Source organism: Loxodonta africana, chromosome 13 (assembly GCF_030014295.1).
Source record: "Loxodonta africana isolate mLoxAfr1 chromosome 13, mLoxAfr1.hap2, whole genome shotgun sequence".
In the NCBI taxonomy this organism is placed as follows: domain Eukaryota; kingdom Metazoa; phylum Chordata; class Mammalia; order Proboscidea; family Elephantidae; genus Loxodonta; species Loxodonta africana.
The window spans coordinates 32,633,706-32,648,917 of NC_087354.1; the positions used below are offsets into that span (position 1 = coordinate 32,633,706).

A 15,212-nucleotide genomic window follows, 5' to 3' on the forward strand; every position below is an offset into this window, starting at 1 on the left:
CCTCACATTGCTCAGCTGATCAAAAATTTCAAGCTCATAAAACAACTAGAGGGAGCTTTCTGATCCCAGAGAGTTTAAGAATCACCAAACCTTCCCTACTTCCTCACCTTTAACTGCTCAGTCAGTATGACTCCATCTCACTGAACCAAGAAATAGTTTATTAGATCACTAGACATGTTTGTAAAAAAGCATGCCAATGTCTTGCTTGACAAACTGAACATGAGAAAGAAACAGGCTTTGGGTATGGCTGTTTCACTGTTACAGAAATCTGTCATGAATAGTATCAGGCTCTGGCTTTTGACCTTTCCCCCATCCTTTGACTCTATGCATAGGAACTGATTCTGGGCTAGGCTGCCTGAGGTTCACAAAGACCACCAGCTGGGGATGGTAACCAGAGCCTTACTTTAATGATGCTGTAAGAGGCAGGGTTATTGGTTATTATTTTTTGATGAAAGAGTTGATCATTTCTGTCCTTTCTTATTTTTATCTTATTCATTAATACAATTTGTGGATATATGAGATGCATGCCCTCCTGCTACAGAGAACAGAAAGCATTCCTTTATGAATAAATGGTAGGCTTTTACTATCATTACCCAGGAATGGCTTTACTTGTCAACTGGCCATGTTAGCTGTTACCAGAAAGTGGGACCATGAATGAACCATTCTAAAACATGCCCATATTTTTGACAGATGACTGTTTTTTTTCTGGATTATACATATTTCTATACATCAAATTCATTCTCAATTAGCTATTTTGCTGCATGTTTTACAACTCTTACAGGGCAGATCGGAAATAAAATTGTTCAAAATTACATACTCTAAGGATGGAATTTTTTTTTCCAGGCCAAGACTAAGGCTACCTTGAAAACTGCCCAGACTAAAACTGCTTGGGTTGTGTTATGTGGAACAGAGCTTGGGGCTTCAATCACTCATCTGTCTGGGCATTAGAATAAAGTCATGTTTTGAGGAGAATCCTGGCCCTACATGGGGTACTCCTTTGGCTGACTTGAACCTAGAGCTAATATAGTCTCTTGTTAAGTTCCCCTTTCACATACCTTTGGGTTTTTGTTTCTTATTATTTAATTTAATTAATTTCAGTTCATTCAAGAGAGATTTTTTAAGCACCTCCCATGGGCCAGGCACTGTGCTAGGTGTGTGTATTAGGAGTAAGCAACCCTTGTCTTCACAGTGGGGTTGAACATCAGGTACTTGCCAGGGGGTATAATCTCCGGTTTAGAGACACCCAGTAGCTAGTAAAAGTTCACCTGAAACAGTATTAAACAGCAGGTTGTTTGACATTCCTTCATTCTCCTCCAGATATTTAAAAATCTATACCTGGATGGTAAAACCAGCAAGAAGCTCATATAGATGATACTTTATTGGTACTTGGTAGAATTGCTTTTACTGAGTTAAGCCTTGGAATGATGTCAGTGACTTATATTAAAGATGTTGTAAGAAACAGCTCTGTGAGAATCTTCACACTGTTCAGTGAAATGATTCTGTTATATTCACCAGCAACATACCAGGTAGCACACTCTTTAAGGGCACCTTTTTATTTCCAGTGCCTTGCAGAATGCCTAGAAAACTAAGGTTTACTAAATTAATGAAAGAAACCACATAATGTGGTGGATTTTGGTGATTATAGTAGAAATGTGATAATTTCATTTATTAAACCCTGTGTTTTCCCAGAAATTCAATCAGGTCACTTGAAAACAGGTCCTAAAGAAAAAGAAAAACAATGGTACAAACATAAAATGGAGACATGAATGAGGCAAATACAAAAATATGTATCACAAAAATAATTTGTTATAGGTAAACCATTTCATTCTAAGCTTTCTAGAAACCTCTCTGAGGAAAATCTGATTAACGTGATTAGTTGCATAATTCACAGTATCTATTAGATTAAAAAAAAATTAATTGCCTGAAAGAAACATATCTACTTCTCACATCAAAACAAGAAAGATCTGTTTTGGGGACCTTCTCCTGGTTAGCTCTCTTTCAAGACAAGAATGAGGAAAATGTCAGTGACAGAGACCAAGAAAGCGTTCACACTTGGCTCTACTAACATTAAAATGAACAGAAGGGATGACCCTAAATTTGGAAACTTATAAGATTTTAATGATAGTTTTTAGCTTTTTCCCACATTTGCAATTTCTATTCCATCTGTTTTCCTTATTGTCAATAACCATATACATTCTCGGAGGGTCAGAGAGTGCCAACTGTCTCCCATTATCCATTCTTCCTCCTTTTATTAATGTTTACTCCTCCCAGTGTTTTTAAGTAGGCTATATAGCTGCCAGGCTAGAGACTGTATGTTTCCCAGATTCCCTTACAGCTGGGTATGGCCACATGACCGAGTTCTTGTCACTGGAATACAAACGGAAGTGATATATGCAACTTACTCGTCATTTCCTTAAAAAGCAGTTGTTTGCCCATCACCTCTTCTCTTTCCACCTTCCCTCTGGCTGGAAGATGGACATATATGCTGCTGAATCGGTTTTTCGATAAGCAGACAAGGGCAATACTCGGGAATGGTGGGACAATAAGACAAAGGAACCTGGGTTCCTAAAGCACAATAGTAGTTTATCCACCCTGATCTACCTGTCTACCTCTGCACTGTTTCAAAAGAAAGAAATTTCTATATTATTTGAGATATTACATTTTCAGGTTCCTGCATTATAACAATTTTAGCCTATAGCCTAACCAATACAGTTAGAAAATCTTAAAAATATGGTATGTTTGCTTCAGGGTTCAGCAAGTTGAAAGAGCCTGAGAGAATAAAACTTGCTCTATGAAATGTGAATAGAAGAAATTTCTCTAGAAGGGAAATATACAAGAGCTACAAAAGAAATAACTGGGAATTGTAAAGCAAGCATCCTAGGGCTCAAAAGTATCCTGAACAGAGATTTCTGGGTAATACTCAACATTTAAGCAGAACAAAAGTGACTTTCAAATTAAAAAATATGCTTTCAGTCATGATGATTTCTACCATGAAAATGTTTACATTAAGAAAAATGCATTATCAAGCATGCTAATTTTATATAATTGATTATACTATTTTAACAAAATATAAAAATTATAGATTTTCCATAAACAAGGTAGTCTAGCGGAGTCATACTAGAGTTGTTTTTGCTGACTTACGTTTCATGGGTGCCAAAAAAGAAGATAGGATACTTATTTGCTGGAGGTTTCACAGCTCCTTCTGGGAGTTCATCAATCTACCAAAAATAAACTTAGTTATTATATGTTCAGTTAAATCATGCAAAATAGACAGCATAAACACCATATAAACATTGCTCTGATAATTGTTGCTAATTTCAAAATAAAATTACTCTAATCAAAATCTTAAATTTTGTTTTCTTGAATCCTATAAAATGATTCTAAAGTTCCTACTTGGCCCACCACATGGACATTAACACTGTAAATTGATTATAACTGTTATGGCAATATAAAATCAAGAGCCCAAACCACTTATATTACCTTTGACTCAAAAGAATTACTCTTGGAAATCTGTCCTAGTGAAATAATTCAAAAGAGTAACATGAAAAGATAAACAAAAAGATGTTATCTTTTTTTTGGTAATAGCTAGTTATATACATATTTGAAAGACCCCAGGAATGCAAATTTGGTTTAATATAAAAAATTGATCAATGTAATACACCACAATAGAATGAAGGGGGGAAAAAAAACATCGGCTGCAGAAAAAGCATCTGACAAAATCTAATGCCCTTTCATGATAAAAAAAAACACTCATAAAACTAGGAATAGGATAGAATTTACTCAAGATGGTAAAGGCCACATACAAACAACCCAATTTAAAAAAGGGCCAAGAACTTGAATAGACATTTCTTCAAAGATAAACAAACGGCCCACAAGCACATAAAAGATGCTCAACATCATTAGTCATTTCAAAAATGTAAATCGAAACCACTTCACACCTAGTAGTACGGCTATTATCAAACAAACAGAACATAATGAGCACTGGAGAGGATGCGGAAAAACTAGAACTCTTGTACATTGATGAGGAGAATGTAAAATGGTACAGCCACTGTGGAAAACAGCTTGGTGGTTCCTCAAAAAGTTAAACACAGAATTACTGTATGACCTAGCAGTTCTAACATATACAAAAGAATAGAGAGTGGAGACTCAAACAGATACTTTGCACACCGATGTTCACAGTAGTGCTATTTACAATAGCCAGGGGACAACCCAAGTGTCCACCAACAGCTAAGTGGATAAACAAAATGTGGTATATACATAAAATGTGGTATACTCATTAAATGGAATATTACTCAGGAATATAAAGGAATAAGGCTCTAATACATACTACAACATGGATGAACCTTGAAACCATTCTACTAAGTAAAATAAGCCAAACACAAAAGGACGAATATTGTATGATTCCAATTATAATATATTTTATCTAGAATAGGCAAATTCATAGACACAGATAGTAGATTAGAGGTTACCAGGTACTGGGGAGTAAAAGGAATGGAGAGTTACTGCTTAATGGGTACAGAATTTCTATTTGGGATGAACAAAAAGTTCTGGAAATAGATAGTAAAAAAATGGTTATACGACATCGTAAATATACGTAATGCTACTGAATCGTACACTTAAGAATGGTCTAAATGGTAAGTTTTATGTTATGTGTATTTTACTGCAATAAAAAAAAGAGAAAAGAACCTAATGTAAAGTTTGGAACTAAAATGTGTAATAACTGAAACGGAAAATTCACTGAGTGACATAAATAGCAGATTGGAGATAGAAGAATGAATCAGGGAAGATAGGAATTATCCAGCTTGAAGAACAGAGAGTAAAAAGGTTGATAAAATCTAAATAGAGCCTCAAGACTTGTGGGAGAGTATCAATCTAACATATGTAATAGGAGGCCTAGAAGGAGAACAGAGTGAGAATGAGGCAGAAAATGTGAGTAAACTATGGCCAAAATTTCCCCAAATTCAGTGAAAAATGTTGACTTAGAGTACAAGGAAAAGGGTCTGGTAATCCTGTTTTTGGAAGTCTGTAGGCCTTCTGAATTAATAAATCGCAACAGCCTGAGGATTACTGTACCATTACAAATTCATCTCCTCTAAGCTAAAGGCACCATGTATCACAGAGCAAAGCAGCTTTGGAGTCCTGAGAAAAGGTGGGCTTCGAGTCTAGGAACCTGTGTTTAAGTCTTGGCTCTGATTTAAATGGTGATATCAAAGCTTATACCTTTAACCTCTTAAGGCCTTCATGTTCACATCTAAAATGGTTGGACTCGGTAACTACGAGGTTTCCTTCAAGTCCTAAAATTCCATGGCTTGTCTGAAACTGAACTAATTTTCTCTGAATTTGTTTTTGTTCCTGTCATGGATTGAACTGCGTCCCCCCAAAATATCTGTCAACTTGGCTAGGCCGTGATTCCCAGTATTGTGTGACTGTCCACCATTTTGTCATCTGATGTAATTTTCCTATGTGTTGTAAATCCTACCTCTATGACGTTAATGAGATGGGATTAGTGGAAGTCATGTTAATGAGGCAGGACTCCATCTACAAGATTAGGTTGTGTTTCAAGCCAATCTCTTTTGAGATATAAAAGAAGCCAGCAGAGAGACAGGGGGACCTCATACCACCAAGAAAGAAGCACCAGGAGCATAGTGCATCCTTTGGACCCAGGGTTCCTGTGCTGAGAAGCTCCCTGACCAGGGAAGACTGATGACAAGGACCTTCCCCCAGAGCTGACAGAGAGAAAAAGCCTTCCCCTGGAGCTGGCACCCTTAACTTGGACTTCTATCCTCCTCATATGTGAGATAATAAATTTCTTTTTGTTAAAGCCATCCACTTGTGGTATTTCCGTTATACCAACACTAGATGACTAAGATAGTTTCCTATGTTTATTATTGGCACAATCATCCATTCTACTACCAAGAAAAAACCTTAATCTTTTGATTATTTCCTCAAGCCCCACATACAATCACCGAACACTGACAATTTAGCCCCTGAAATGTCTTTCAAATTGATCACCATCCCCGTTAAATCAAGTTCTCACGATCTTTTGACAAAGCCATTAGAAGCAACCTTTCAAAGTATCTTCGTTTCCAGGCTTTCCCCTGTCACCTATTTACACAACTTCTGTGAAAACCTTGACTGTGCTACATTCAATACTACACCACAAAAACAACTTAAAATGAGTAATTATATTTTGAATGAACAAAAATAGAACATAATTTGAAAAGCATATGGTGAGCTATGTGGTAGGCACTGAATTGCTAGTTGATAAAAAACCATCATATCATGTACTTTTCACTCTTACGAGAAAACAAAGAATTTTAAAAAATATTTTTAAAACTTTTCTTTCAAATAAAAACACAAGACTTTTGGTCAAACTCCCCCTTTGTTATAACATTATATAATTGATATCTACTGCAGAGGTTGCAGACCATGGCCCTTGTGCCATTTCTGGTCTGAAAATATTTGTTTGCCTCATATGGTATTTTTTTTAAAGTTGAATTAGTTGCTAACATTTAAAAACTGCAAGATTCACATTAAAATCCAGTTTAATGGCTTCTGTGAGTACGAAAATAGGGAAGGACTGCAACAGTAGGTTTATATTTCCACATGGCAACAATTAGCTGAAGATGACTAACAGTTGCTCACTGTAGACAGGGTATATACGGTACTCTCAAGTTTGCCACAGTCCCCACCAATCTCTGCTATGTTGTAAATGCTCGCTATTCCTATTTATATTGTTTGCTTGGCCCCTTTGGGTATGGGAGTTTCAATCTCCCTGCAATAAATACTGTCAAAAATAGCAATTGCCCTTACCATTATACTGGTTCCTTTGTTAATGAGTTAAATAATTTTTTGACATGCGCTTACTTTATATTTCTATGTCTTATGTTTAGCTTTTTGAAAATTACACTTTGACAGTTTTGCATGTACACCTGATGTTCAAGTGAATACACGTTCCTGAGCCAATTCAAGTGTGTGGTTCCTAGTAGTCACTTTTTTTTTTTTTTTTTTTTGCCTCCTAGAGTGAATACCAAGAGACAGTAGAGCTTTACCTTCACTGGATTTCTATTTCTCTACTGTTTTTGTTTTCCTGAGTTTGTATGTTTATTTTTGTTTCTGGTTCTTGGCTACAATTAGTTCTGATTTGTGCACAGCCAACAAATCATTCCTATAACAGGATGACAGGGATCTAGTCTCTGTTGGGTGTGACGTGGCAAAGAATCTGGTATGGTAGTTTTTTTTGTTATTGTTGTTTGTAGAAAAAAATGCATTGTTTTTACCGAAAAAGATAAAAGCCCTTTGAGATTTAGATTTGTGAATGAGTGTACTGTGTTTCCTTTGACCTGCGGCTGAAGTTGTAGACCTGAAGCTTAAGCTGTGTACCTGTACTTGAGGAATGCCTTTACCGCTTCTGTATGTTTGAAACATTTTCCTACCTCTGGAAAAAAATCCATTAACAAATTCGATATTTTTTTAAAATACAGGAGCTCTGTTTTTATTGGTTTATGGACACGAGTAAAACTTACAAAACTGTAATATAAGGGAACATATGATGTTAATGAGGTGGCATATGCAGCAGTTTTGTTAGAGGCAAGACTCAAGCTACAAGATTGGACTGTCTCTTGGGCCAATCTCTTTTGATATATCAAAGAAAGAAATGAGCACAAAGCCAGGGGGACCTCCTACCAATGAGCAAGCAGTGCTGGGAGCAAAGCACGTCTTTTGGACCCGGGGTACCTGCACGGAGAAGCTCCTAGTCCAGGGGAAGATTAATGACAAGAATCTTTCTCCAGACCCAACAGAGAGACAGCCTTTCCCTGGAGCTGATGCCTGAATTTGGACATCTAGCCTACTAGACTGTGAGAAAATAAATTTTCCTTTGTTAAAGCCATTCACTTGTGGTATTTCCGTTATAGTAAGCACTAGATAACTAAGACAGTGGCTATACCTTTGAGTCACGTTAATAAACATTTCACTTTAAGAAGGTGTAAGAGGAATATGGGATTATGCGTGCCCGTGAGCTTTACTGGTCTGTTAAAACACCTGCATAGAACAGAAATTGCTCAATTTTCTAACTCCGTGAAATAAATTATTTACCTCGGCTAAGTTATAATTAATACAGAGATTGAGACTAAATAAGACCAATAGTGCCAAAGAAGTACAACTGTGTAGGCAAGGATGTGTTTTTGTTTATTAATGGGAAAAGATCAGTCTTGTCCTAAAGAAAAGTATTTGGGTTGTTCCAAAATGAGAAATAGCATAATGAAGGACAAAATCTGGATAAATATTGAAAGCTGTAGAAGATTTGAAGAAAGGGAAATTTGCTTTGAACTATAATAGCTACAAATAACAGCCTGAAAATAAGCAATGAAATATTAAAATTCTGCCAAAGGTGGCTCAGTTTTTTAAAAATAATTAATTTCTTTGTTGTTGTTAAGAATACACACAAAACATACACCAATTCAACAGTTTCTACATGTACAATTCAGTGACACTGATTACATTCTTCGAGTTGTGCAACCATTCTCACCTTCTTTCTCTGAGTTGGTCCTCCCCCATTAACATAAACTTACGACCCTCTAAGGTTCCTATCCAGTCCTTTGAGCTGCTGTAATCAAAAGCTAGCTCAGTTTTGATAGATTTATTCATAAGATTAAAAGGGGAAAGCATGTGAATCCAATAATGTCACATATTTATTAATGCACAACTAGAATTGTTTTCTCTGTTAAATTAGTAAATTGGTCTTGGAGTACTGTCTGCTCTTAACAAGATGTGGTAAAAGGTTATTCTTCACTCTCTGAATAATCTGCCTAGATAGCAAGGACGCCACATATTATTAAAATAACTTCCTGAGCACTGTGCTGACTTTGTTACGTCTTTACATTTTTTTAAATAAAAAACACTCTTTACTTCTGAAAGAGCTAAGTTCTTTTTAAAAAATTGTATTATGTTCTTTTATATTTACTTAAAACATTATATTGTCATTTTGACTTATTCATGAGTCTCAGATGTCTTAGCTCCTATCTTAATCAAATGATCAAATCTCTGATAACGCTTTTGATATTGCTGAGTTTAGAGTATTAATGGGGAAACTGATCTGGCTCAGATAAGTACCAACATCAGGAAACCTAATTAGGATACAGCAGTAAGGTGTCCCACTTGATGACTCAATCTCAAATGGGTGGCAGCTTAATAGTTTCGTTCATTTTAGAATTCCAGATGGTGGTTGGTAAGGTAGAGTGGAAGGCAAAGAGTCTTAAGGGCCAGCGGGTTAGTCAAGGACATCATGTTTCCTCCCCAGGCAAATTCTCTTGTCTCAGAAATGTTCATGACCCCACTGCTTCCTTCATTCAAATCTCTGCTCAAATACCACCTCATCAGAGAGTCCTTCCTTATAACCCAACTTAAAATAGCATTCCTTCCCCTATCATTCTCTATTCCCTTATTTACTACTACTCAGCCAGAAGGAGAAATGAAGTCTTGAGACATGCTACAACACGGACGGAGCTTAAAGACATTATGTTGAGTCAAACAAGTAAATCACAAAAGGACAAATATTGCATGATATCACTTACATAAAAAGACATGACCAGTTGTATAGAGACCAAAGTTAATAGTGGTTACTAAAAAAAAAAAAATTTTTTTTTTTTTTTTTTTAAGGATGGGGACAAGGAGGTTTACTGCTTATGGGGCACTGAGTTCTGGTTTAGAGTGATGGAAAAATCTCGCAGATTAAGGGTAAGTGCTGCACAACCAATTAATGTAATTGATGTCAGTAAGTTGTAAAAAGTTGAACTGGCACATATTGTGTGATAGATGTATTTACAACAACAACACAAAAAAGAGCAGCTGCTGAGCTGCTTATGTACAGTCAAACACTTCATAGGATTTGGTTTTTTGGTTTGGAGGTTTAGGGTCATGATTTCATGGGACATCCCAGTTAATTAGACCAGAAGTGTATTTAGTGCTTCTGTTCTACCTCCTAGTTCACTGTATAGGGACTGAGATCTTAAAAGCTTGCAAGCAGCTACTCAAAGTACAATTGGTCTCTGTTTGCTTGAAGCAACAGCAAAAGAAGCAGAGTCAGGAATAGGAGCAGGAAATGGAATGTGTGGCTAATTGCCTCTATGAACTATGGCCTCCTTTGCCATGAGACCAGAAGAAATGGATAGTTGCCAGCTACCGTTACTAAACATTTTGATCAAAGATTCTATAAAAGAATCTTCATCAAAAGGGGGGAAATGTAGGACAGAACTTCAAATTCTCATGGAATCCAGACTTTTTGGAGCCAATGAGCCTGGATGAGTCCCCAAAACTGCTGTCCTGAGATAATCTTTAAACCTTAAACCAAAAATATTCCCTGAAGCCTTCTTTAAACTATAGTTTAGCTTAATTAGTAAAGAATGTCTGCCTTGAGCACTGTGTTCTTTTAGAAACTATCTATATGGGATCAAACTGACAACAGCAACTCAAAAGATTTGATAGGAAACCTAGGGGTCAGTGAGTTTATGTTAATGGTGGAGGAACAATTGGGAAAAGGAGGGTGAGAATGGTTGCCCAACTTGAAGTATGCAATCAATGTCACTGAATTGTACAAGCAGGAATTGTTGAATCAGTGTATGTTTTGCTGTGTATGTTCTCAACAACAAAAATGTTATGTTGAACTCCTAGCCCCTGTATCTGTAAATATGTCCCTATTTGGAAATAGCGAGTTTCTTTTGTTATGTCAATAAGGTTTTTTATCTAAGTATCTAAACCTAATCCCTTCTGAGTGGTATTTTATAAAAAGGGAAAACTGACATGGGGAGACATATATATGGAGAAAAGACCATGTGAGTAACTGTCTACAAGCCAAGGAATGCCAACAAACGCTTGGGGCTACCAACAAAAATGAGTCTCCCCTGTAGGTGATGCCCTTAATTTGGGCTTCTAGTCTCCAAAATTGTGAGACAATATATTTCTGGTCCTTAAAGCCACCCACTTGTGGCTAGTAAAAAACCATGACAACACAAAATATCCCTCTTTCCACTGGGTTGTTGATCTTTTCTTATTGAACTATAAAAGTGATATACATATATATATACACGTATGTATGTATACACACACAGCACACAGATTGAATAGGTATGGTGAAGGGATACAACCCTGACGCACACCTTTCCTGACTTTAAACCACTCAGTAGCCCCTTGTTCTGTCTGAACAAGTGTCTCTTGATCTATGTACAGTTTCCTCATGAGCACAATTAAGTGTTCTGTAATTCCCACTCTTCACAATATTATCCGTAATTTGCTATGATCCACACAGTAAAATGCCTTTGCATAGTCAATAAAACACAGGTAAACATCCTTCTGGTATTCTCTGCTTTCAGCCAGGGTCCACCTGACATTAGCAATGATATCCCTGGTTCCATGTCCTCTTCTGAATCTGGACTGAATTTCCGGCAGTTCTCTGTCTACTTTTGAATGATCTTCAGCAAAATTTTACTTGGGTGTGATATTGATGATATAATTCTATAATTTCCACATTCGGTTGGATCACCTTTCTTGGGAATAGGCATAAATATGGATCTCTTCCAGTCAGTTCGCCAGGTAGCTGTCCTTGAAATTTCTTGGCACAGACTAGTGGGCACTTCCAGTGCTGCATCTGTTTGTTGAAACATCTCAATTGGTGTTTCGTCAATTCCTGGAGCCTTGCTTTTTGCCAATGCCTTCAGTGCAGCTTGGACTTCTTCCTTCAGTACCATTGGTTCCTGATCATATGCTACCTCTTGAAATGGTTGAACATTGACTATTTCTTTTTGGTATAATGACTTTGTGTATTCCTTCCATCTTCTTTTGATGCTTCCTGTGTCGTATATTTTCCCCATAGGATTCTTCACTATTTTAACTCAAGGCTTGAATTTTTTCTTCAGTTCTTTCAGCTTGAAAAATGCCGAGCATATTCTTTCCTTTTGGTTTTCTATCTCCAGCTCTTTGAACGTCATTATAATACTTTGTCTTCTCAAGCCACTCCTTAAAATCTTCTGTTCAGTTCTTTTACTTCATCACTTCTTCCTTTTGCTTTAGCTGCTCAGTGTTCAAGAGAAAGTTTCAGAGTCTCTTCTGACATCCATCTTAGTCTTTTCTTTCTTTCTTGTCTTTTCAATGACCTCTTGCTTTCTTCATGTATGATGTCCTTGATGTTATTCCACAACTCGTCTGGTCTTTGGTCATTACTGTTCAATGTGCCAAATCTATTCTTCAGATGGTCTCTAAATTCAGGTGGGATATACTCAAGGTCGTATTTTGGCTCTTGTGGACTTGCTCTGATTTTCTTCAGTTTCAACTTGAACTTGCATATGAGCAATTGATGGTCTGTTCCACAGTCAGCCCCTGGCCTTTTTCTGACCGATCATATTGAACTTTTCCGTTGTCACTTTCCACAGTAGACTATATGAAGAAGAACAGGGCACAGGGATTGGAGGATGACTCATTAACAACCTGCGTTATGCAGATGACACAACCTTGCTTATTGAAACATGAAGAGGTCTTGAAGCACCTTACCGATGAAGATTACACCTCAACATAAAGAAAACAAAAATCCTCACAACTGGACCAATAAGCCACCTCATGATAAATGAAAAAAAGACTGAAGTTGTCATTTTACTTGGATCCACAATCAACACCCATGGAAGCAGCAGTCAAAAATCAAAAGACGCACTGCCTTGGGCAAATCTGCCACAAAAGACCTCTTTAAAGTGTCGAAAAGCAAAGACATCACCTTGAAGACTAAGGCGCATCTGACCCAAGCCATAGTATTTTCAATTGCATCATATGCATGTGAAAGCTGGACAATGAAAAAGGAAAACTGAAGAAAAATTGATGCCTTTGAATTGTGGGGTTGGCGAAGAATATTGAATATACCACAGACTGTCAAAAGAATGAACAAATCTGTCTTGGAAGAAGTACAAACAGAATGCTCCTCAGAAGCAAGGATGGCGAGGCTGTGTCTTACATACTTTGGGCACGTTGTCAGGTGGGATCAGTCCCTGGAGAAGGACATCATGCTTGGTAAAGTACAGGGTCAGCGGAAAAGAGGAAGGCCCTCAACAAGATGGACTGACACACTGGCTGCAACAATGGGCTCAAGCACAACGACGACTGTTAAGGATTGCGCAGGACCAGGGAGTGTTTTGTTCTGTGGTACATAGGGTCACTATGAGTCAAAAACGACTCAACGGCACCTAACAACAACACACACACACACATACAGTCATGCATTGCTTAATGTTCCGTGAAACAGTATGTTACGTGATTTGGCCATTGTATGAATACAATATACAGTTCACTTTGAGGTATGGCTGTTGGAAACAATCTTTGGTCTAGGCGGAGAACACATCCCACATGTCAAGTGTATCACAGACCATTCTCTGCATGAGTTGGTTGAACCTCAAAGGTGAGGCTGAGATTTTGATATTTGGGTGGTCTTATTACCAGTACATAGCCAAGATGATCATAAACTTGGCAGACTATCACCACCAGCCCTGGGGTGCAAAGTTCAGAGAAGGATCCTCTCCTAGAGGCCAGCACCCAGCAGGCTCCAGAGCCAGTCTGGGAGGCTGGCACCTAGCAGGCTCCAGATAATGCCCTGGATGCAAGCACCCAGCAGACTCTGGGTGTCTTCCCAGAGGCTGGCACCCAGAAGGTTCCTGACACTGCCCCAGAGGCCAGCACACAGCAGGCTCTGGACGCTGCCCCCAGAAGGCTGACACATAGCAGGCACCAGACACTGCACAGGTCTGGGTTACCAAGCTTTGAAGGTAGTTCATGCCTCAGGGCAGTAGCCACGCAGAGGTTAAAGTGAAAGCTCTGTCTTGAACCCTGGTCTTATAGGTACCGTTTCTACACCCTGGGTTAAGGATGATGGGGTGGGATTTTTCTTTTCCTGTGTTAAATGTTTGCAAACACAAAATTAAGAGTTCTAATAAAGAATCAAAAAAGAAAAAAAAAATGACCACGGATGTTATGTGGTTGGATGTTGCCCAAACGGACGTTATGCGATGCGTAACTGTACACACACACACCGTATTTTAATGCAAATAACACGCACCTATGTTTGTTTGCCAACCACACCTCTCCCCCATAAAACATTTTCCTAAGTGTACTACTGAAAATTTTTTTACAGCAATGTGTTAAAAAAAAAAAAAAAAAAAAAAAAAAACGGCATGGGGTGCTTATGAAAATACCTTGCGGGGAGAGGGTACAGTTGGCAAACAAACAGAAGGTGCATGTTACTTATGTAAAAATATGGTATATAAAATCAGTCCATTTTCTATCATACTATGCAAGTTTTTCTTTTCCCATTTATCATTTGAAATATTTTTTTAGCCAGTAAAAATTGGAGCTATGTCTTAGTTTTTTAGTGCTGCTACAACAGAAATATCACAAGTAGGTGGCTTTAACAAAGAAGAAATTTCTTTTTCACAGTTTAGTCAGCTACAAGTCCAAATTCAGGGCGGCAGCTCCAGAGGAAGGCTTTCTCTTCTCTGTCAGCTCTGGTCGAAGGTCCTAGTCATCAATCTTCTGCTGGTCTAGGAGCTTTTCAGCACAGGGACCCCGGGTCCAAAGGACACGTGTTCCTGTTTTTCTTTCTTGGTGGTATGTGGTCCCCATGTCTCTCTACTTGCTTCTCTCTTTTACATCTCAAAAGAAACTGGTTTAAGGCAATCTAATCTTGTAGATCTCATCAATATAACTGCTGCTAATCCATCTCATTAACAACATAGTGATAGGATTTACAACACATAGGAAAATCACATCAGATGACAAAATGGTGGACAATCACACAACACTGCAAATCATGGCCCAGTCAAATTGATACACATATTTTTGGAGGACACAATTCAATCTATGACAAGCCAGTAAAAATTTTTTGCTAGTGACTGACTGCTAACTGAAAGGTCAACGGTTCGAAACCATCAGCGGTGCCACGGAGGAAAGATGCAACAATCAGCTTCTGTAGAGATTTATAGCCTCAGAAACCCTATGGGGTTACTATAAGTTGTAATCGACTCAATGGCACTGGGTTGGCTTTTTTTTTTAATTATTAATTTTTATTTGGTAAAAACTATTAATCTTTTTCTTTATGGCTGTGGGTTTGTATCTGGCTTTTAAAAGGCTTTTTTCCTATTCCAAGATTACCAAAAAATTCTCCACTTCCCCCCTAGTATTAC

The 15,212-nt window shown here is 37.7% G+C and overlaps 1 protein-coding gene across 1 annotated transcript in view; it reads right to left on the bottom strand.

Moving 5' to 3' along the window:
* HDGFL3 (HDGF like 3) overlaps positions 1-15,212 on the bottom strand; it is an 84,318-nt gene that overhangs the window by 21,100 nt on the left and 48,006 nt on the right. The window contains exon 2 of the mRNA XM_064267192.1: positions 3,142-3,218. Within this exon, the coding sequence (XP_064123262.1) occupies positions 3,142-3,218 (77 nt within the window). The remainder of the gene's footprint in view (positions 1-3,141; positions 3,219-15,212) is intronic.